Consider the following 23,649-nt stretch of genomic DNA (forward strand, 5'->3'; position numbering starts at 1 on the left):
TGATGCTGCCACCACCATATTTCACTGTGGGGACGATGTTCTCGGGGTGATGAGAGGTGTTGGGTTTGCGCCAGACATAGCGTTTTCCTTGATGGCCAAAAAGCTCAATTTTAGTCTCATCTGACCAGAGTACCTTCTTCCATATGTTTGGGGAGTCTCCCACATGCCTTTTGGCGAACACCAAATGTGTTTGCTTTTCTTGAAGCAATGGCTTTTTTCTGGCCACTCTTCCATAAAGCCCAGCTCTGTGGAGTGTACAGTTTAAAGTGGTCCTATGGACAGATACTCCAGTCTCCGCTGTGGAGCTTTGCAGCTCCTTCAGGGTCATCTTTGGTCTCTTTCTTGCCTCTGTGATTAATGCCCTCCTTGCCTGGTCCGTGAGTTTTGGTGGCGACCCTCTCTTGGCAGGTTTGTTGTGGTGCCATATTCTTTCAATTTTTTGATAATGGATTTAATGGTGCTCTGTGGGATGTTCAAAGTTTCTAATATTTTCTTATAACCCAACCCTGATCTGTTCTTCTCCACAACTTTGTCCCTGATCTGTTTGGAGAGCTCCTTGGTCTTCATGGTGCCGCTTGCTTGGTGGTGCCCCTTGCTTAGTGGTGTTGCAGACTCTGGGGCCTTTCAGAACAGGTGTACATATACTGAGATCATGTGACAGATCATGTGACACTTAGATTGCACACAGGTGGACTTTATTTAACTAATGTGACTTCTGAAGGTAATTGGTCTCACCAGATCTTATTTAGGGGCTTCATAGCAAAAGGGGTGAATACATACATATGCACGCACCAATTTTCCGTATTATTATTATTTTTTCACTTCACCAATTTGGACCATTTTGTGTATGTCCATTACATGAAATCCATATAAAAATCCATTTAAATTACAGGTTGTAATGCAACAGAATAGGAAAAACACCAACGGGGGTGAATACTTTTGCAAGGCACTGTAATGCTATTTCACCACCACATGTGAACTTGCAGTTGGATTTTCACATATGAATGTTTCATACATGTGAAACTGCAAATTAGATTTTCAAATGTAAATCGTTTTCACATGTGAACTTGCAATTCCACATGTGAAAGTGAGATTTTCATATGTGGAGTTTTCTTATATTTGAAAGTGCAAATGTAATTTTTAAATGTAATTTTTATATGTGAAAATGCTAATTACATTTTCACGTGATTGATTTTTGCATGAGAAATTTTCACATGTGCAACTGCAATTCATACTTGAGGTGATGTGTTGAAATTTAACCTCAACATGTGAAAACAGCAATTTCACATGTGAAAATGTGATTTTGTTAAAAAATGTTTCTTTAATACTAGTAATGTCTATGTTAATGTTTTAAATGAATGTAAATTGTAAATTATTTTTGTTTGTAATGTATTTGTCTTTTTGTGTCGGACCCTAGGGAGACTAGCTGTCACCATTGGAGTCGGCTAATGGGGATCCTAATACAAATCAGTATCAAACAAAAACTTCATTTTTTTTTATTGTTAGGCGTTCTCTCCCTCTTCTGTGTGTGATAACAGGGACTTGGGGTTGAGCCACCCAGGGCTTTAGACCCAGTTATCAGCTCTCACTCAGCCTGGCAGCTGCCACTCACACACCATAGAGAGAGAGACTAAAGGGTAGGGTTGAGTGGACAGAGTCAGTGAAGTGTTTAAGTAGTAGTGGTAATAGTAGTAGTCACATTGAAATGGAGGGTTTTTGTTAGGTTAATCCTGGATTTGAGTTTAATCTCCTAAAAATGTGTTTAATTTTCCCTAAGTGATCTCTTATGTATATGTTTGATGACCACTGTAACACGGTGCCCATTTCGTGACATGGCCACATGCAACTGAGAGTGGCTTTAATGGAATGTCATGTTTTTTTAAATTTTATTTTGATCATAAGTGGGATGGAAATTAAATGTTTCTCTCCCTCTTTTTTTCTTTCTCTCTCTCTCTCTCTCTCTCTCTCTCTCTCTCTCTCTCTCTCTCTCTCTCTCTCTCTCTCTTTGTGTCTCTTTCTGTCTTCAGCAGCGTCCAGCTTCAGTTTCTGCCGTGCGTCCCTGGAGCACACAGTGTCTGTAGAGGAGCTCAGCTACCAGCTGCCTCGTCGGCCAGGGGCCAGTCTGACCTGGCACGATGGGAGGGGGCAGAAGAACACACACACCGTCAAACTACTGCAGCAGCCTGGCACAGAGGGCATACAGGTATCATAATGGGCATGCACAGACATACACATACACACACGCACACTCACACTCATAATGGGCAGTGCCAGATGACAATTTAGACACCAGCACTAGAAATAACACGTCCTTAAACATAGAGAGATCTAAACACATGCTTCATAGATCAGTAGCACTGCCTTGTGTCTCTCATTATAGAGTCTCAACAGCGTACTACAAAGGATGTTTGATTGTTCGTCCCTCCTCATCACAAGAGCTGCTACAGCCTCAGAAACCCACAAGAGAGACTGATTATGTAAGAGATGATTGATTAAAAACAGGTAATGAGATGAATGCAGGTACAGAATCCTCTCTGGGAGAGAGAAGAATAAAGGAGTGTAGTGCTATCCCACTGAGCAAAAGTACATTGGATTTGAAAAAAGTATTTTGTTTTAAGTGTGAAATTTCAACCACAGGATTATGTCACCATGGTAACCAATTTTCAACATTGACAAACCTTGTATAAAATATGTTGAATTTGTACCTTTGAAACAACGTCAGAAAATATAATTGCCTAATTAAAATACACAAAGTAAGCAAAACAATGAAATACATCATTCCAACATTACCTCAAATTATGAATAAGATACTAATGAGATAGACCTACAGTATATAAGCAATATAACAATTGAGATTTACAATATATGACATTAATGAGCGAGCTAGGACGGACACGTTTTTCAGCACTTTTGAAATGTACAGCAACAGAATTCAGAACATGGGCCGTTCTTACAGTATTCTCCCTGTACACCAAGTCAGAACCATAAGATAAATAATAGGGGCATATAAGCAGACAATGAAAGCTCTTACAATATTCGATTATGACATTTCTCTAAAACAGGTTATAGGCTACATGTGCACCACCAAGTCAGAATAGTAGGCTAAGTTCTGAGGGGGAGAGGGAACAAATTATTAGGGTGAGACATATGGACTACTAACAGCTTACTACCCAACATATTACTTTCTTAGCTGCAGAATACATATCCTGGCATATTACATAATTTATGCAGCAGCATACAAGACATATTTTTGAACTCGTTGTTGTGCTCACTTAAACAGGAAGGGGGTGTGGCAGTCCTTGTGGGCAAGATTTGTCATCAAACTTTGTCATCAAAGTCTGGCATTCTCTGGATTTATGGTGCTTTCAAGACAACTGGGAACTCGAGAATAAAGCTAGGTTGAATCATGACATCAATGATCTTCAAGTAGGAAAGTCAGAGCTCTAGAAAGAGGCCTGAGTTTCCGACTTGGAATTCCGAGTTGGATGACCATTCAAAACGTATTTTCGTGTCCGAGCAAATTTTTTTCAGAGTTCGCAGTTGTCTTGAACGTACTGAAGTTGGAAGTCAGAGATTTCCCACTTCCGAGTTCCCAGTTGTTTTGAATGCAGCAGAAGTCATGCTGAATGGATAGCACGGCCAATTATGTATTCAAGCTTTTCTGGCCCATGGTGTTGCATGTACATTTTTATTATTTTAAGATTGGAAAAGAGACCCTTTCAGAAAGATGTTTTAAATCCTTAAACCAAGACTTGGACCACACACCCTCTCCACCAAATAGCAGGCAGGGGAAGCAAACCATAGTTTCGGCAAGTGGGTTAGGAAATCTACTTTGTGCATGACACACATCATTTTCCCAACAATTATTTACAGGCAGATTATTTCACTTATAATTCACTGTATCATAATTCCAGTGGGTAGGAAGTTTACATACACTAAGTTGACTGTGCCTTTAAACAGCTTAGAAATTCTAGAAAATTATGTCATGGCTTGAGAAGCTTCTGATAGGCTAATTGACATATTTGAGTCAATTGGAGGTGTACCTGTGGATATATTTCAAGGCCTAACTTCAAACTCAGTGCCTCTTTGCTTGACATCATGAGAAAATCAAAAGAAATCAACCAAGACCTCAGAAAAAAAATTGTAGACCTCCACAAGTCTGGTTCATCCTTGGGAGCAATTTCCAAACACCTGAAGGTACCACGTTCATCTGTACAAACAATAGTATGCAAGTATAAACACCATGGGACCACGCAGCCGTCATACCGCTCATGAAGGAGACGTGTTCTGTCTCCTAGAGATGAACGTACTTTGGTGCGAAAAGTGCAAATCAATCCCAGAACAACAGCAAAGGATATTGTGAAGATGCTGGAGGAAACAGGTACAAAAGTATCTATATCCACAGTAAAATGAGTCCTATATCGACATAACCAGAAAGGCTGCTCAGCAAGGAAGAAGCCACTGCTTCAAAACCGCCATAAAAAAGCCAGACTACAGTTTGCAACTGCACATGGGGACAAAGATCGTACTTTTTGGAAAAATGTCCTCTGGTTTGATGAAACAAAAATAGAACTGTTTGGCCATAATGACCATCGTTATGTTTGGAGGAAAAAGGGGGAGGCTTGTAAGCCGAAGAACACCATCCCAACCGTGAAGCACGGGTTAGCAGCATCATGTTGTGGGGGTGCTTTGCTGCAGGAGGGACTGGTGCACTTCACAAAATCGATGGCATCATGAGGTGGGAAATTTATGTGGATATATTAAAGCAACATCTCAACACATCAGTCAGGAAGTTAAAGTTTGGTTGCAAATGGGTCTTTCAAATTGACAATGACCCCAAGCATACTTCCAAAGTTGTGGCAAAATGGCTTAAGGACAACAAAATCAAGGTATTGGAGTGGCCATCACAAAGCCCTGACCTCAATCCTATAGAACATTTGTGGGCAGAGCTGAAAAAGTGTGTGTGAGAAAGGAGGCCTACAAACCTGACTCAGTTACACCAGCTCTGTCAGGAGGAATGGGCCAAAATTCACCCAACTTATTGTGGGAAGCTTGTGGAACGCTACCCGTAACGTTTGACCCAAATTAAACAATTTAAAGGCAATGCTACCAAATACTAATTGAGTGTATGTAAACTTCTGAACCCCTGGGAATGTGATGAAAGAAATAAAAGCTGAAATAAATATGAACTATTATTCTCACATTTCACATTCTTAATAAAAGTGGTGATCCTAGATCCTTTACTAGGATAAAATGTCAGGAATTTTGAAAAACTGAGTTTAAATGTATTTGGCTAAGGTGTATGTAAACTTCCCGACTTAAACTGTATGTCCAATGGCCGATGAGCACAGATACGTTTTATCTAGAATTTATTTTGATATGACAAGAATTGAAAAGGATTTGCCAGTAGATTGTGTCATGATTCATTATGATGACTGCTTGTCTAGCTAGCTAGCTTGCCAGCTAAGATTTTGAAAGTGTGACGGTGACATCATCAGTCTAAAAAAGCTACGGTATATACAACGTGATTTGAAGTCATTTTATCTGTGGCCAATGACCTTAAGCCTTCTTGGACAGGTACTTCTAATGTAAATATATGGTAGCACCCAAGGGGGCTTGAACTGCTGAGCTCTTCTGGTAGATTTTGCTTTGACGTAGTGTCCCCGTGAGTGACAGAACAATGAGCCAATCACGGCACAAATAGAGAAGATTACCAACACCTACGCTCTGTTCATTCGCTGGCTGCCTCTCCACTACAGAAAGCAGAAATTGTTTTTTACATTGTTTGCAAACTGATATGCAACGCCAAAATAACATGTAAAACAGGCAAATATTTTATTTTTGCTAAACAGGTGGAGCTCAAAATACTAAATGAATGGTCGCAACTGTGCTTGGATAGTTCCATCTGTGCCACTTACTTAGTCTGACTTTAATTCCAGTTTGTTAAAGAATAGGACTAAATCAAATAAAATCCAAACTTTAAATACACTTTAAATAAAGTTTGATTTGATTTAGTCCTATTCTTTATCATAGATGTTTGATTGAGATGGAGACGTGAATTTGTAGACAAAGTGGAATTAAAGCCAGACTAAGTCAGTGGTACAGAGGGAACTATCCAAGCAGAAGATACTTCTCCTTCAAATGTTGACATTTGGTTGTGTTGACAACCAAACACGATTCAATATCAATTCAATGCATTTTAAATTATCCAGAGTTTGAAATTCTAGTCCTATTGTATTGTCTGTGTTGAGCTGAATTCAGGGTTGAATTGAAATAATAGCCCTTTATACTACAGTGTATAGGGCTAAATAGCATCATTGATGATATACTATATGAGGGATATAGTACGGTTACATTTCATTTGCTCTCTTAATTAAACCTACCCTTTGGAATGACTTCGATAGCAGCAGTGGAGATCTCTCAACAATCATTCTCATGATGGCACATTGGTAATAGTTAGAGACAATTAGCATAGCTAAGCAGGGCTGGGCTTCGTTAACATCCTGGATGTGAGACCAAAATGTAACTGTAGATAGATCAATTCTCCAGTTGGAGGTTCTGCTGGGCCATTATTTATTTTCTGAAAGTGAATATAACGTTGAAAATCTGACATTGTTTTAAAGGTACAAATTCAAAATATTTTATACAAGGTTTGTCAATGTTGAAATGTGGTTACCACGATGGCATGGTCCTGTGGTTGATTATGTGACCCTGCATAGTAAAGACACACTTCAGAAAGCCAGTCTCTTCCACAAGATGCTCTCGTACAATATGGAACCCCATCTGTGCACTTCTAGAACAAAACAAAGGCAAAAAAAGCATTCTATTTTTACAGTGCCTGACCTAAATGAGAGCATGACATAACAACACACTTCCTGGTTGCCCTGTAAGCCAACGGAGTCATGGGAGGAAGGAGGTTCTTTGTTCCATTTCTCCAAAGCCCTTGAGAAACTGTTGGCGACAAGAAAGTGCAAACACGCACCGCGCTGTTTAATAATTCACAGCTACTCTAATCCCTAAGACAGGTCTGAAAGGCTTAATCAAAGATGGGTTACGAGGCTGTTTCCATGTGAATATATAGAGGATTTATCATTATAAACCTTGTCTATGGTATGAAGAACATGCTGTAGGATTTACACATGACTTTGAGCAACAAGACTCACTATGTATTATTCAACAGTACAGAGACAGAGGGCAGTCTTTGTGTGCGTGTCCGTGTGCGTGTGTGTCCAGCTATCTGTGGAGAGATGATTAGATTAGAGCCCATTAAGTTGGTTTAACAGAGATCAGCACTAATAAGGAAATAACTTTAGTAAAACAACAGCCTAGACACACAGACACGCACACAAACCTACATAAACACACACACACACACACACACAGTGAATGTTGATGAGGTAGGGCCAGAAGACACTGTCTAATTTTAAGAATCTCTTTTCACACATCACATGCTGACACACTGATCATAAGAAACGACACAAAAGATGAAGAAGTGATACTGCAGCTCTTTCTAATTGCTCAACAGGGTGTTGGGGTTTATTTTGGACCATCTGCATGGTCAACAGTTACTCCATATCTCTGACGTAGTTATGAGCAGCAGAAACTAAGAACGCATTTCCTTCAGAATGGAACACTAATCAATAGAGAATAAAAATAGCTTGTCCAGTTGTGTATGAGGAGACTGTTGATTTGGTGGTTGGTTGGCTGGTACTAATGAGACCGTTAGTTTGGTGGTTGGTTGGCTGGTTCTAATGAGACCGTTAGTTTGGTGGTTGGTTGGCTGGTTCTAATGAGACCGTTGATTTGGTGGTTGGTTGGCTTTTTCTAATGAGACTGTTGGTTTGGTAGTTGGTTGGTTCAAATGAGACTGTTGGTTTGGTGGTTGGTTGTTTCTAATGAAACTGTTGGTTTGTTGGTTGGTTGGCTGGTTCTAATGAGACCGTTGATTTGGTGGTTGGTTGGCTTTTTCTAATGAGACTGTTGGTTTGGTAGTTGGTTGGTTCAAATGAGACTGTTGGTTTGGTGGTTGGTTGTTTCTAATGAGACCGTTGATTTGGTGGTTGGTTGGCTGGTTCTAATGAGACCGTTGGTTTGGTGGTTGGTTGGCTGGTTCTAATGAGACTGTTGGCTTGGTGGTTGGTTGGTTGTTTCTAATGAGACCGTTGGTTTGGTGGTTGGTTGGCTGGTTCTAATGAGACCATTGGTTTGGTGGTTGGTTGGCTGGTTCTAATGAGACTGTTGGCTTGGTGGTTGGTTGGTTGTTTCTAATGAGACCGTTGGTTTGGTGGTTGGTTGGCTGGTTCTAATGAGACCATTGGTTTGGTGGTTGGTTGGCTGGTTCAAATGAGGCATTTGGTTTTATTCATTATTCGTTGTAGTTTGTCAGCTATGTCAACTCAACAAAAAAAGAAATGTCCTGTTTTCAGGACCCTGTCTTTCAAAGATAATTCGTTAAAATCCAAATAACTTCACAGATCTTCATTGTAAAGGGTTTAAACACTGTTCCCCAACATAAACAATTAATGAACATGCACCCGTGGAACGGTCGTTAAGACACTAACAGCTTACAGACGGTAGGCAATTAAGGTCACAGTTATGAAAACTTAGGACACTAAAGAGACCTTTCTACTGACTCTGAAAAACACCAAAAGAAAGATGCCCAGGGTCCCTGCTCATCTGTGTGAACGTGCCTTAGGCATGCTGCAATGAGGCATGGGGACTACAAATGTGGCCAGGGCAATAAATTGCAATGTCCGTACTGTGAGACGCCTAAGACAGCGCTACAGGGAGTCAGGACGGACAGCTGATCGTCCTCGCTGTGGCAGACCACGTGTACCAACACCTGCACAGGATCGGTACATCCGAACATCACACCTGCGGGACAGGTACAGGATGGCAACAACAACTGCCCAAGTTACACCAGGAACGCACAATCCCTCCATCAGTGCTCAGACTGTCCGCAATAGGCTGGACTGAGGGCTTGTAGGCCTGTTGTAAGGCAGGTCTTCACCAGACATCACCGGCAACAACGTCGCCTATGGGCACAAACCCACCATCGCTGGACCAGACAGGACTGGCAAAAAGTGCTCTTCACTGACGAGTCGCGGTTTTGTCTCACCAGGGTTGATGGTTCGCGTTTATCGTCGAAGGAATGAGTGTTACACCGAGGCCTGTACTCTGGAGCGAGATCGATTTGGAGGTAGAGGGTCCATCATGGTCTGGGGCGGTGTGTCACAGCATCATCAGACTGAATTTGTTGTCATTGCAGGCAATCTCAATGCTGTGCGTTACAGGGAAGACATCCTCCTCCCTCATGTGGTACCCTTCCCGCAGGCTCATCCTGACAAGACCCTCCAGCATGACAATGCCACCAGCCATACTGCTCGTTCTGTGCGTGATTTCCTGCAAGACAGATATGTCAGTGTTCTGCCATGGCAAGCGAAGAGCCCGGATCTCAATCCCATTGAGCATGTCTGGGACCTGTTGGATCGAAGGGTGAGGGCTAGGGCATTCCCCCCAGAAATGTCCGGGAAATTGCAGGTGCCTTGCTGGAAGAGTGGGGTAACATCTCACAGCAAGAACTGGCAGATCTGGTGCAGTCCACGAGGAGGAGATGCACTGCAGTACTTAATGCCGCTGGTTACCACACCAGATACTTACTTTTGATTTTGACCCCCCCCCCCCTTTGTTCAGGGACACTTTTATCCATTTCTGTTAGTCACATGTCTGTGGAAATTGTTCAGTTTATGTCTCAATTGTTGAATCTTGTTATGTTTATACAAATATTTACACATGTTAAGTTTGCTGAAAGTAAACGCAGTTGACAGTGAGAGGATGTTTCTTTTTTTGCTGAGTTTTAGATGTTTGAAAAACAGGGAGACGGGGCAGAGAAAGAGAGAGAAGGAGTAAAGAAGAAGAAGAAGAATAACAATATAAAGGGAGAGAGATGAGGGGTGCTGTTAAAATATGGACATATGGTGGACTCTGATGCTACAGAAGAAAGGAGATATTATATTATAGGGGCCTACGGTGTGAATACTGCAGCAGGCGTATATGAAGGCTTATTGTGAGTGATAGAAGTAGAGGTAGAGGTAAGGACTGGGGAGGTGTGAGGGGCACATGAAGGACGATGAGACTCATGTCTGTGAGGGACTCTGGGGTGGAGAGACAGATTAAAGGGTTGATTGAATAATGACATGACAGTAAAGGAGGGAGGGAGGGATGAAAATGCGATTAAGACAGGGGGACAGAAAAAGAGAAAGGGGAGAGGGAGCACAAAAGAGGGGAGAGACAGAGGAAGGGGAGGAATCTGAGATAAGAGGGGAGAGACAGAGGAAGAAGAAGCTGAGAGAAGAGGGGAGAGACAGTGAAGAGGAAGGGGAGGAATCTGAGGGAAGAGGGGAGAGACAGAGGAAGATGAAGGGAAGGAATCTGAGAGAAGAGGGGAGAGACAGAGGAAGAGTAAGGGGGAGCTGAGAGAAGTGGGGAGAGACCGAGGAAGAGGGGAGAGAGAGAGGAAGAGGAAGGGGAGGAAGTTCTAATGAGACCGTTGGTTTGGTGGCTGGTTCTAATGAGACCATTGGTTTGGTGACTGGTTGGATGGTTCTAATGAGACCGTTGGTTTGGTGGTTGGTTGGCTGGTTCTAATGAGACTGTTGGTTTGGTGGTTGGTTGGCTGGTTCTAATGAGACCGTTGGTTTGGTGGGTGGTTGGCTGGTTCTAATGAGACCATTGGTTTGGTGGTTGGTTGGCTGGTTCTAATGAGACCATTGGTTTGGTGGTTGGTTGGTTGGTTAGTTCTAATGAGACCATTGGTTTGGTGGGTGGTTGGCTGGTTCTAATGAGACCATTGGTTTGGTGGTTGGTTGGTTGTTTGGTTGGTTCTAATGAGACCATTGGTTTGGTGGTTGGTTCTAATAAGACCGTTGGTTTGGTGGCTGGTTGGATGGTTCTAAGGAAACTGTTGGTTTGGTGACTGGTTGGATGGTTCTAATGAGACCATTGGTTTGGTGGTTGGTTGGCTGGTTCTAATGAGACTGTTGGTTTGGTGGTTGGTTGGCTGGTTCTAATGAGACCGTTGGTTTGGTGGTTGGTTGGCTGGTTCTAATGAGACCATTGGTTTGGTGGTTGTTTCTAATGACACCGTTGGTTTGGTGGTTGGTTGGCTGGTTCTAATGAGACCGTTGGTTTGGTGGTTGGTTGGCTGGTTCTAATGAGACCGTTGGTTTGGTGGTTGTTTGGTTGGTTCTAATGAGACCATTGGTTTGGTGGTTGGTTCTAATGAGACCGTTGGTTTGGTGGCTGGTTGGATGGTTCTAAGGAAACTGTTGGTTTGGTGACTGGTTGGATGGTTCTAATGAGACCATTGGTTTGGTGGTTGGTTGGCTGGTTCTAATGAGACCGTTGGTTTGGTGGTTGGTTGGCTGGTTCTAATGAGACCGTTAGTTTGGTGGTTGGTTGGCTGGTTCTAATGAGACCGTTGGTTTGGTGGTTGGTTGGCTGGTTCTAATGAGACCGTTGGTTTGGTGGTTGGTTGGTTCTAATGAGACCATTGGTTTGGTGGTTGGTTGGCTGGTTCTAATGAGACCATTGGTTTGGTGGTTGGTTGGCTGGTTCTAATGAGACCGTTGGTTTGGTGGTTGGTTGGTTCTAATGAGACCATTGGTTTGGTGGGTGGTTGGTTGGTTCTAATGAGACCATTAGTTTGGTGGTTGGTTGGCTGGTTCTAATGAGACCATTGGTTTGGTGGTTGGTTGGTTCTAATGAGACCGTTGGTTTGGTGGGTGGTTGGCTGGCTGGTTCTAATGAGACCATTGGTTTGGTGGTTGGTTGGCTGGTTCTAATGAGACCATTGGTTTGGTGGTTGGTTGGTTGGTTCTAATGAGACCATTGGTTTGGTGGGTGGTTGGCTGGTTCTAATGAGACCGTTGGTTTGGTGGTTGGTTGGCTGGTTCTAATGAGACCGTTGGTTTGGTGGTTGGTTGGTTCTAATGAGACCATTGGTTTGGTGGTTGGTTGGCTGGTTCTAATGAGACCATTGGTTTGGTGGTTGGTTGGCTGGTTCTAATGAGACCGTTGGTTTGGTGGTTGGTTGGTTCTAATGAGACCATTGGTTTGGTGGGTGGTTGGTTGGTTCTAATGAGACCATTAGTTTGGTGGTTGGTTGGCTGGTTCTAATGAGACCATTGGTTTGGTGGTTGGTTGGTTCTAATGAGACCGTTGGTTTGGTGGGTGGTTGGCTGGCTGGTTCTAATGAGACCATTAGTTTGGTGGTTGGTTGGCTGGTTCTAATGAGACCATTGGTTTGGTGGGTGGTTGGCTGGTTCTAATGAGACCATTGGTTTGGTGGTTGGTTTGCTGGTTCTAATGAGACCATTGGTTTGGTGGTTGGTTGGTTCTAATGAGACCATTGGTTTGGTGGTTGGTTCTAATGAGACCGTTGGTTTGATGACTGGTTGGATGGTTCTAAGGAAACTGTTGGGTTGGTGACTGGTTGGATGGTTCTAATGAGACCATTGGTTTGGTGGTTGTTTGGCTGGTTCTAATGAGACCATTGGTTTGGTGGTTGGTTGGCTGGTTCTAATGAGACCATTGGTTTGGTGGTTGTTTGGCTGGTTCTAATGAGACCATTGGTTTGGTGGTTGTTTGGCTGGTTCTAATGAGACCATTGGTTTGGTGGTTGTTTGGCTGGTTCTAATAAGACCATTATTTGGTGGTTGGTTGGCTGGCTGGCTGGTTCTAATGAGACTTTTGTTTTGATGGTTGGTTGGCTGGCTGGCTGGTTCTAATGAGACTGTTGGTTTGGTGGTTGGTTGGCTGGCTGGCTGGCTGGTTCTAATGAGACCGTTGGTTTGGTGGTTGGCTGGCTGGTTCTAATGAGACCGTTGGTTTGGTGGTTAGTTGGCTGGTTCTAATGAGACCGTTGGTTTGGTGGTTGGTTGGCTGGCTGGCTGGTTCTAATGAGACTGTTGGTTTGGTGGTTGGCTGGCTGGTTCTAATGAGACCGTTGGTTTGGTGGTTGGTTGGCTGGTTCTAATGAGACTGTGTCAAGCCCTGACCTTAGTTATCTTTGTTTTCTTTATTATTTTGGTTAGGTCAGGGTGTGACATGGGGGATGTATGTGTTTCGGCTTGTCTAGGGGTTTTGTATGTTTATGGGGTGTTTACTAGTCTAGGTGTTTGTATGTCTATGGTTGCCTAGATTGGTTCTCAATTAGAGGCAGCTGTTTATCGTTGTCTCTGATTGGGAACCATATTTAGGCAGCCATATTCCGTTGGGTATTTCGTGGGTTATTGTCTATGTGTTAGTTGCCTGTGTCTGCACTGTCATTTATAGCGTCACGTTCGTTTTGTTGTTTTGTATTAGTTTGGTTAGTGTTTCTTCTTAAATAAATAGAAGAACGTATTCACTTCACACTGTGCCTTGGTCCTCCTCTCTTCCTCCATACGACGAACGTGACAGACTGTTGGTTTGGTGGTTGGTAGGTTGGTTGGTTCTAATGAGACCATTGGTTTGGTGGTTGGTAGGTTGGTTGGTTCTAATGAGACCATTGGTTTGGTGGTTGGTTGGCTGGTTCTAATGAGGCTAGTTTGGTTTTATTCTTTATTCTTTGGAGTTAGTCAGCTATGTAGATGTTTGAGACAGAGAAAGAGATAGAAGGAGTGAAGAAGAAGAAGAAGAATAACAATATAAAGGGAGAGAGATGAGGGATGCTGTTAAAATATGGACATATGGTGGACTCTGATGCTACAGAAGAAAGGAGATATTATATTATAGGGGCCTACGGTGTGATAACTGCAGCAGGCGTATATGAAGGCTTATTGTGAGTGATAGAAGTAGAGGTAGAGGTAAGGACTGGGGAGGTGTGAGGGGCACATGAAGGACGATGAGACTCGTGTCTGTGAGGGACTCTGGGGTGGAGAGACAGATTAAAGGGTTGATTGAATAATGACATGACAGTAAAGGAGGGAGGGAGGGATGAAAATGAGATTAAGACAGGGGGACAGAAAAAGAGAAAGGGGAGAGGGAGCACAAAAGAGGGGAGAGACAGAGGAAGGGGAGGAATCTGAGAGAAGAGGGGAGAGACAGAGGAAGGGAAGGAATCTGGGAGAAGAGGAGAGAGAGAAGAAGAGGAAGCTGAGAGAAGAAGGGAGAGAGCGGAGAAGAAGGGGAGGAAGCTGAGAGAAGAGGGGAGAGACAGAGGAAGGGAAGGAATCTGAAAGAAGAAGGGAGAGACAGAGGAAGAGGAAGGGGAGGGAGCTGAGAGAAGAAGGGAAAGACAGAGGAAGAGGAAGCTGAGAGAAGAAGGGAGAGAGTGGAGAGGAAGCGGAGGAAGCTGAGAGAAGAGGGGAGAGAGAGGAAGGGAAGGCATCTGAGAGAAGAGGGGAGAGACAGAGGAAGAGGAAGGGGAGGGAGCTGAGAGAAGAAGGGAGAGACAGAGGAAGAGGAAGCTGAGAGAAGAGGGGAGAGACAGAGGAAGAGGAAGGGTAGGAATCTTAGAGAAGAGGGGAGAGACAGAGGAAGAGGAAGGGAAGGAATCTGAGAGAAGAGGGGAGAGACAGAGGAAGAGGAATGGAAGGAGTTTGAGAGAAGAGGGGAGAGACAGAGGAAGGGGAGGGAGTCTAGAGAAGAAGGGAGAGACAGAGGAGGATGAAGGGGAGGGAGCTGAGAGAAAAGAGGGGAGAGAAAGAGGAAGAAGAAGAGGGAGAGCTGATAGAAGACGGGAGAGACAGAGGAGGATGAAGGGGAGGGAGCTGAGAGAAAAGAGGGGAGAGAAAGAGGAAGAAGAAGAGGGAGAGCTGATAGAAGAGGGGAGAGACAGAGGAGGATGAAGGGGAGGAGCTGAGAGAAGAGGGGAAGGTCAATGATGAATGTAAGGGAGTCGTGTGAATAGATAGACTGAAAGAAGAAGAGAAACAGAGTGATAGACAGTGGAGAAAGGGTAAGAGATGGGTTCCAGAGGGAGGATGAGATTTGGGAGAGCGTGTTAAGAAAGCTGTGACATTACTGTTGACCCTGCTTCTGCTTTGTAACTGAAACTCACACTCACGCACAAACACACAAACACATACACACATACACACACTTCACATACACCTTCAGAGTTTTCACCTGCTAATTGGCTGAATCGTTTTTATCAATCAGGGCGGTGTGTGTGTGTGTGTGTGTGTATGTGTGTGTGGGTGTTGGGAGGCAAGGGAGCATGTCGACCAAGGAGCAGAGGGCCCAGGAGCAGCAGGCTATAGGGAGGAGGCTGGATGTCCTATTGTTGGAGGGTGAGAGAGGGAGGGAGGGAGGGAGAATTTTAAGGACTCCTCTGCCTCTGCTCTAATCCCTGATTCAGCTCCACTGGGAAACAGAGGACGCACACAGACAGAGCGTGCAGAGTGGCTGAGACACAGAAGGACAGGTAAAAAGGAGAGGAGAGGAAGAAAGGCACAGGAGAGGATATGGAGGGGGAGAAAGAAGTATGACAAGATGGAGGGAGGTGGAGAGAACAAGGAATGATACACTACATGACCAAAAGTATGTGGACACCATCTCATTCCAAAATTAGGCGCATTAATATGTAGTTGGTCCCCTCTTTGCTTCTGTAACACCCTCCACTCTTCTGGGAAGGCCTTCCACTAGATGTTGGAACATTGCTGCGGGGACTTGCTTCCATTCAGCCACAAGAGCATTAGTGAGGTCAGGCGCTGATTTTGGGCGATTAGGCCATGCAGTCGACATTCCAATTCATCCCAAAAGTGCTCAACTGGGTTAAGGCCAGGGCTCTGTGCAGGCCAGTCAAGTTCTTCGACACCGATCTCAACAAACCATTTCTGTATGGACCTCGCTTTGTGCACAGGGGCAGTGTCATGCTAAAACAGGAAAGAGCCTTCCCCAAACTGTTGCCACAAAGTTTGAATCACAGAATCGTCTAGAATGTCATTGTATGCTGTAGTGTTAAGATGTCCCTTTCCTGGAAATAAGAGGTCTAGCCCGAATCATGACAGCCCAATACCATTATTCCTCCTCCACCAAACTTTACACTTGGCACTATGCATGTGTGGCAAGTAGCCTTGTGGTTAGAGCGTTGGGCCAGTAACCGAAAGGTTGCTGGATTGAATCCCTGAGCTGACAAGGTAAGAATCTGTCATTCTGCCCTGAACAAGGCAGTTAACCCACTGTCCCCAGTAGGCTGTCATTGTAAATAAGAACTTAACTGGTTAAATAAAAAAAATGCATTTGTGGAGGTAGCTTTCTCCTGGCATCCACGAAACCCAGCTTTCTCTGTTGGACTGCCAGATGGTGAAGTGTGATTTATCTCTCCAGAGAACTCTAGCTAACACTTGGCATTGCACATGGTGATCTTAGGCTTGTGTGTGGCTGCGCAGCCATGGAAGCTCCTGATGAACGGTGCTTGTGATGACATTGCTTCTAGAGGCAGTTTGGAACTTGGTAGTAGTCCTTGTTGCAACCAAGGACAGATGATTTGTACGCACTTCAGCACCCGGCGGTATGTCAGTAGAGAGAGTCAGAGGAGGGGGAGAGTAATGGTCTTGATGTGGAGGAAGTAGATGAGGTGAAAGACATTGGAGAACAAAATTAAAAAGGAAGGAAGGAAGGAAGAAGAGGTGGTTGGAGGATAGGAACAAAGGGATCCAGAGAGAAGAGTCCAGAGAGAGAAGTCCAGAGAGAGAAGAGAGAACAAAGGGAATAGAGATGAATGAATACAGGAATGAATCAAAAAGACAAGGGGAACAAGGGAACACATCTAGGCTGTCTGTCTTGGGGACAGCCGAATAACCCATTTAGGTTCTTGATATCACCTTTTTTGTAGACACAATCTTTAAATTTAATACCATCATCCACAGAAGCTTCTCCCTTCCTCCCTCCCCATCTCATTTCCCCCTCTGAATGGGACAGTCAAGCGTGTCTGTTACATGGTTGAGATCCCATTCATGCTACTGCTCCACCTATTCACACCTCCCTCTTTCTGGTGTGTAAGGATAGGTTCTGTGGTGTTAGACAGAAGTAGATTTCTAGGGGTTAAGGTTGAGCGCTTACAGCACAGAGCTGGCCCACTGGCCGAGAGGAGATAGAACTTGATGGATGGCTTCAAAACCAGAGGAGAGGAGGGATGAGGGAAGGATGGAGGGAGGGAGGCAGAGAGAGATGAAAGAGAAGAAGAGGAGATAAAGCCTGATAGATGGTCATGAAATGAGAGGAGTGGAGAAAAGAGGGAGGGAGGGAGGGAGGGAGGGAGGGAGGGAGGGAGGGAGGGTCTCCTCATTCCATTTCCCCTCTGTCTGGTCTGCTGATGATGAAGGTCATTACTCACCATATTTGAGCCTCTGTCAAATTATAGATAGCGCTCTCTCTCTCTCTCCCTTCCTCTCTCTCTCTCTCTCTCTCTCTCCCTTCCTCTCTCTCTCAATCTCTCTCTCAATTCAATTCAATTCAATTTCAATTGAAAGGCTTTATTGGCATGTAAAAAATATGTTTACATTCCCAAAGCAAGTGAAATAGATAATAAACAAAAGTGAAATAAACAATAAAAAATGTACAGTAAACATAAATAAAGACATTACAAATGTCATATTATGTATATATACAGTGTTGTAATGATATGCAAATAGTTAAAGTACGAAAAGGAAAATAAATGAACATAAGTATGGGTTGTATTTACAATGATGTTTGTTCTTCACTGATTGTCCTTTTCTTGTGGCAACAGGTCACAAATCTTGCTGCTGTGATGGCACACTGTGGTATTTAATCCATGAATCCATCAGAGAGACACTGGCTCTGGTCTGACCTTATTAATGGTCAATGACCTTATGAATGGAGATATTAAACTCTGTAATTATGCCAGCTGAATAAAGGAAGCACAAGTTAGAGAATGCAAGATTGGGACCTCAGCCATTGTTTGTGTGTGTGTGGGGGGGGGGACTTCTGGTCCCCACAAGGATAGTTCTTAAAAGAATACTAAAACAAGATAAAAATGTGTTTCTGTGACGTGTTGAGGTTGGACCCAGGTGCAGAGAAGACACCAGACGAGGAATCACAGTGGTTAAGGTTAAACATAAGACTTTACTAAGAAACGGTAGTTGCAGGATCACAGTACACTTGAAAAAGCAACAAACACTAAGTCTCGAAAACTCACTCAGGAAACGACCACACAGAGTAAACAATTCAAGCTTCTGCAAAGAGAACCAGAAAACACACCTCTTTTAGCAGGGAAATCATAATGAGTAATAGAACACACCTCTTTTAGCAGGGAAATCATAATGAGTAATAGAACACACCTCTTTTAGCAGGGAAATCATAATGAGTAATAGAATACACCTCTTTTAGCAGGGAAATCATAATGAGTAATAGAACACACCTCTTTTAAAGGTGAAATCACAATGAGTAATAGAATACACCTCTTTTAAAGGGGGAATCACAATGAGTAATAGAACACACCTCTTTTAGCAGGGAAATCACAATGAGTAATAGAACACACCTCTTTTAGCAGGGAAATCATAATGAGTAATAGAACACACCTCTTTTAGCAGGGAAATCATAATGAGTAATAGAACACACCTCTTTTAAAGGGGAAATCATAATGAGTAATAGAACACACCTCTTTTAAAGGGGAAATCATAATGAGTAAAAGAACACACCTCCTTTAAAGGGGAAATCATAATGAGTAATAGAACACACCTCTTTTAAAGGTGAAATCATAATGAGTAATAGAACACACCTCTTTTAAAGGGGGAATCATAATGAGTAATAGAACACACCTCTTTTAAAGGGGAAATCATAATGAGTAATAGAATACACCTCTTTTAAAGGGGAAATCACAATGAGTAATAGAACACACCTCTTTTAAAGGGGAAATCATAATGAGTAATAGAACACACCTCTTTTAAAGGGGAAATCATAATGAGTAATAGAACACACCTCTTTTAAAGGGGAAATCATAATGAGTAATAGAATACACCTCTTTTAAAGGGGAAATCACAATGAGTAATAGAACACACCTCTTTTAAAGGGGAAATCACAATGAGTAATAGAACACACCTCTTTTAAAGGGGAAATCACACTGAGTAATAGAACACACCTCTTTTAAAGGGGAAATCACAATGAGTAATAGAACACACCTCTTTTAAAGGGGAAATCATAATGAGTAATAGAACACACCTCTTTTAGCAGGGAAATCATAATGAGTAATAGAACACACCTCTTTTAAAGGGGAAATCACAATGAGTAATAGAGCACACCTCTTTTAAAGGGGAAATCATAATGAGTAATAGAACACACCTCTTTTAAAGGGGAAATCACAATGAGTAATAGAACACACCTCTTTTAGCAGGGAAATCATAATGAGTAATAGAACACACCTCTTTTAAAGGTGAAATTACAATGAGTAATAGAATACACCTCTTTTAAAGGGGAAATCATAATGAGTAATAGAACACACCTCTTTTAAATGGAAAATCATGATGAGTAATAGAACACACCTCTTTTAAAGGGGAAATCTTAATGAGTAAAAGAACACACCTCCTTTAAAGGGGAAATCATAATGAGTAATAGAACACACCTCTTTTAAAGGGGAAATCATAATGAGCAATATAACACACCTCTTTTAAAGGGGAAATCACAATGAGTAATAGAGCACACCTCTTTTAAAGGGGAAATCATAATGAGTAATAGAACACACCTCTTTTAGCAGGGAAATCATAATGAGTAATAGAACACACCTCTTTTAAAGGTGAAATCACAATGAGTAATAGAATACACCTCTTTTAAAGGGGGAATCACAATGAGTAATAGAACACACCTCTTTTAAATGGAAAATCATGATGAGTAGTAGAACACACCTCTTTTAAAAGGGGAATCACAATGAGTAATAGAACACACCTCTTTTAAAGGGGAAATCACAATGAGTAATAGAGCACACCTCTTTTAAAGGGGAAATCATAATGAGTAATAGAACACACCTCTTTTAGCAGGGAAATCATAATGAGCAAAAGAACACACCTCTTTTAAAGGGGGAATCACAATGAGTAATAGAACACACCTCTTTTAAAGGGGAAATCATAATGAGTAATAGAACACACCTCTTTTAAAGGGGAAATCATAATGAGCAATAGAACACACCTCTTTTAAAGGGGGAATCACAATGAGTAATAGAACACACCTCATTTAAAGGGGAAATCATAATGAGCAATAGAACACACCTCTTTTAAAGGGGAAATCATAATGAGTAATAGAACACACCTCTTTTAAAGGGGAAATCATAATGAGCAATAGAACACACCTCTTTCAAAGGGGAAATCATAATGAGTAATAGAACACACCTCATTTAAAGGGGAAATCATAATGAGTAGTAAAACACACCTCTTTTAAAGGGGAAATCATAATGAGTAATAGAACACACCTCTTTTAAAGGGGAAATCATAATGAGTAATAGAACACACCTCTTTTAAAGGGGAAATCATAATGAGTAATAGAACACACCTCTTTTAAAGGGGAAATCACAATGAGTAATAGAACACACCTGAGGATCATAATGGTCTCTAGGATGGTCTCTAGGATGGTCTCTAGAATGACCTTCTGGTGACGGGTGGAACCATGACAATTTTAGGTTCAGGGGTTAGAATTAGGGTTAGGGGTAAGCGGTTAGGTTTAGATACATTGTCATCACCAGAAATAATGTTCACACACGATCACTCAGTCACCACAAATAATGTTCACACACGATCACTCCGTCACCACAAATAATGTTCACACACGATCACTCAGTCACCACATAAAGAGTGCACTGACACAACAAAATAAAAAATAATGACTTCTGTCTCCTTGATGCTTGCTTCCATGTTCAAACACACACACACACACACACACACACACACACACACACACACACACACACACACACACACACACACACACACACACACACACACACACACACCGTAAGCCAAACTCTGTGTGTTTCAGCTGCGTCCAGGCGAGGCCTTCACTGTGTACCACACCAGTCCTACTCTGTCCAGTCTGTCCAAACCAGTGGTTCTGTGGACCCAACAGGACGTCTGCAAGTGGCTGAAGAAACACTGTCCCCACAACTACCTGACCTACGTAGAAGCCTTCTCCCACCATGCTATCACAGGTAATGTGTAGAAACTTTCTCCAACCTCGCAATCACAGGTAATGTGTAGAAACCTTCTCCAACCCCTCTACCACAGGTAATGTGTAGAAACCTTCTCCAACCCCTCTACCACAGGTAATGTGTAGAAACCTTTCCAACCCCTCTACCACAGGTAATGTGTAGAAACTTTCTCCAACCCCTCTACCACAGGTAATGTGTAGAAACTTTCTCCAACCCCTCTACCACAGGTAATGTGTAGAAACCTTCTCCAACCCCACTATCACAGGTAATGTGTTGAAACCTTCTCCAACCCCTTTACCACAGGTAATGTGTAGAAACCTTTCCAACCCCTCTACCACAGGTAATGTGTAGAAACTTTCTCCAACCCCTCTACCACAGGTAATGTGTAGAAACCTTCTCCAACCCCACTATCACAGGTAATGTGTTGAAACCTTCTCCAACCCCTCTACCACAGGTAATGTGTAGAAACTTTCTCCAACCCCTCTACCACAGGTAATGTGTAGAAACCTTCTCCAACCCCACTATCACAGGTAATGTGTTGAAACCTTCTCCAACCCCTCTACCACAGATAATGTGTAGAAACCTTCTCCAACCCCACCCCTGCTGAAAGGTGAATTCATCTCCCAGTGTCTGGTGGAAAGCAGACTGAACCATATTTTCCTCAAGGATTTTGCCTGTGCTTAGCTCCATTCTGTTTCTTTTTTATCCTGAAAAACTCCCCAATCCTTAACGTTTACAAGCATACCGTAAACATGATGCAGCCAACACTATGCTTGAAAATTGAGGAGTGGTACTCAGTAATGTGTTGTATTGGATTTTCCCCAAACATAACACTTTGTATTCAGGACAAACAGTTCATTGCTTTGCCACATTTTTTGCAGTATTACTTTAGTGCCTTGTTGCAAACATTATACATGTTTTGAAATATTTGTATTCTGTACAGGCTTCCTTCTTTTCACTCTGTCATTTAGCTCAGTATTGTGGTGTAACAACAATGTTGTTGATCCATCCTCAGTTTTCTCCTATCACAGTCATTAAACTCTGTAACTGTTTTAAAGTCACCATTGGCCTCATGGTGAAATCTCTGACCGGTTTCCTTCCTCTCATCGAGTTAGGAAGGACGCCTGTCTCTTTGTAGTGACTGGGTATATTGATACACCATCGAATGTGTATTTAATAACTTCTTTATGCTCAAAGAAATATTCAATGTCTGCTTTTTTTTTACCCATCTACCAAAAGGTGCCCTTCTTTGTAAGGCATTGGAAAGCCTCCCTGGTCTTTTCGGTTGAATCTGTGTTTGAAATTCATTGCTGGACTGAGGGACCTTACAGATAATTGTATGTGTGGGGTACAGAGATGAGGTAGCCATTAAAACATCATGTTAAACACTACTATTGCAGACAGAGTGAGTCCATGCAACTTAGTATGTGACTTGTTAAGCACATTTTTACTCCCAAACTTATTTAGGCTGCCATGACAAAGGGGTCGAATACTTATTGACTCAAGACAGGTTTTCATTTTTTATTAATTTGTAAACATTTCTAAAAACATAATTCCACCTTGACATTATGGGGTATTATGTGTAGGCCAGTGACAACAATCCCAAAATGTAATCCATTTTAAACACAAAAACATTGGAAAAGTCAAGGCGTGTGAATACTTTCTGAAGGCACTATACAGACAGGCATTATAGTAGCCCCAGGAGCTAAAGCCTTCAGATCTCAAGCAAGTTTATTCATCACCCAAGCTTATTCTCTACACTCCGCTACTCTCCACCGCCCAGAGAACTGAAGCTCCTGTACCCCGAGAGTTGGGACCAATTCACACAGGTCTCTGAAAAGGCTTAGCCTGAGAAACCAAATCTCACACAAATTGTATTTTTAGTTCCTTAGCTGGTTCCACAGCTTCGCTTTTTCAGCTGCGGGACTTAAGAAACGGTTTACACCTAAATCTCTCACAAGGAGATTTAAAGACCATTCATGCAGCCAAAGCTAAGAAAGGAACGCTGTGTTTTTGTGAAAGAAAAGGAAAGCTGTTGAAGCGGACGTAGTTTACGGTGTTCTCACACACATGCATTAGACACATTGTTAACAACAGACACCTACACACTCATGCACACACACACGCGCGCACGTGCGCACACACACACACAGTACGTACTGTATATGAGCGTTCACTTCTCTTAGCCTTGAGTCAGACAGTACAGAACAGGTCCCTTTCAGAGCCACTCACAGAGAACAGATTGCTTTTCTAAACTGCAGGGTCAGCCATCACTCACTAAGTCACTCTGCACCTTGATACACGTACACAGTGTTTGCCTGCCTCAAGTTACAGATAACCCAGCAACAGCAGATCATATCTCTTTGATTTATTCATCATATTTATATGTTATATTACAGACACTAGCACATGCATGAACACACACATTCACACACACACACACACACACACACACACACACACACACACACACACACACACACACACACACACACACACACACACACACA

General features: G+C 42.7%; 1 protein-coding gene across 1 annotated transcript in view; it reads left to right on the forward strand.

Moving 5' to 3' along the window:
• LOC120041226 (sterile alpha motif domain-containing protein 10-like) overlaps positions 1-23,649 on the forward strand; it is a 98,550-nt gene that overhangs the window by 66,404 nt on the left and 8,497 nt on the right. Inside the window, exons 2-3 of the mRNA XM_038986163.1 lie at positions 2,028-2,203; positions 20,971-21,139. Coding sequence (XP_038842091.1) covers positions 2,028-2,203; positions 20,971-21,139 — 345 coding nt within the window. The remainder of the gene's footprint in view (positions 1-2,027; positions 2,204-20,970; positions 21,140-23,649) is intronic.

This window comes from Salvelinus namaycush, unplaced genomic scaffold (assembly GCF_016432855.1).
Source record: "Salvelinus namaycush isolate Seneca unplaced genomic scaffold, SaNama_1.0 Scaffold42, whole genome shotgun sequence".
Lineage (NCBI taxonomy): Eukaryota > Metazoa > Chordata > Actinopteri > Salmoniformes > Salmonidae > Salvelinus > Salvelinus namaycush.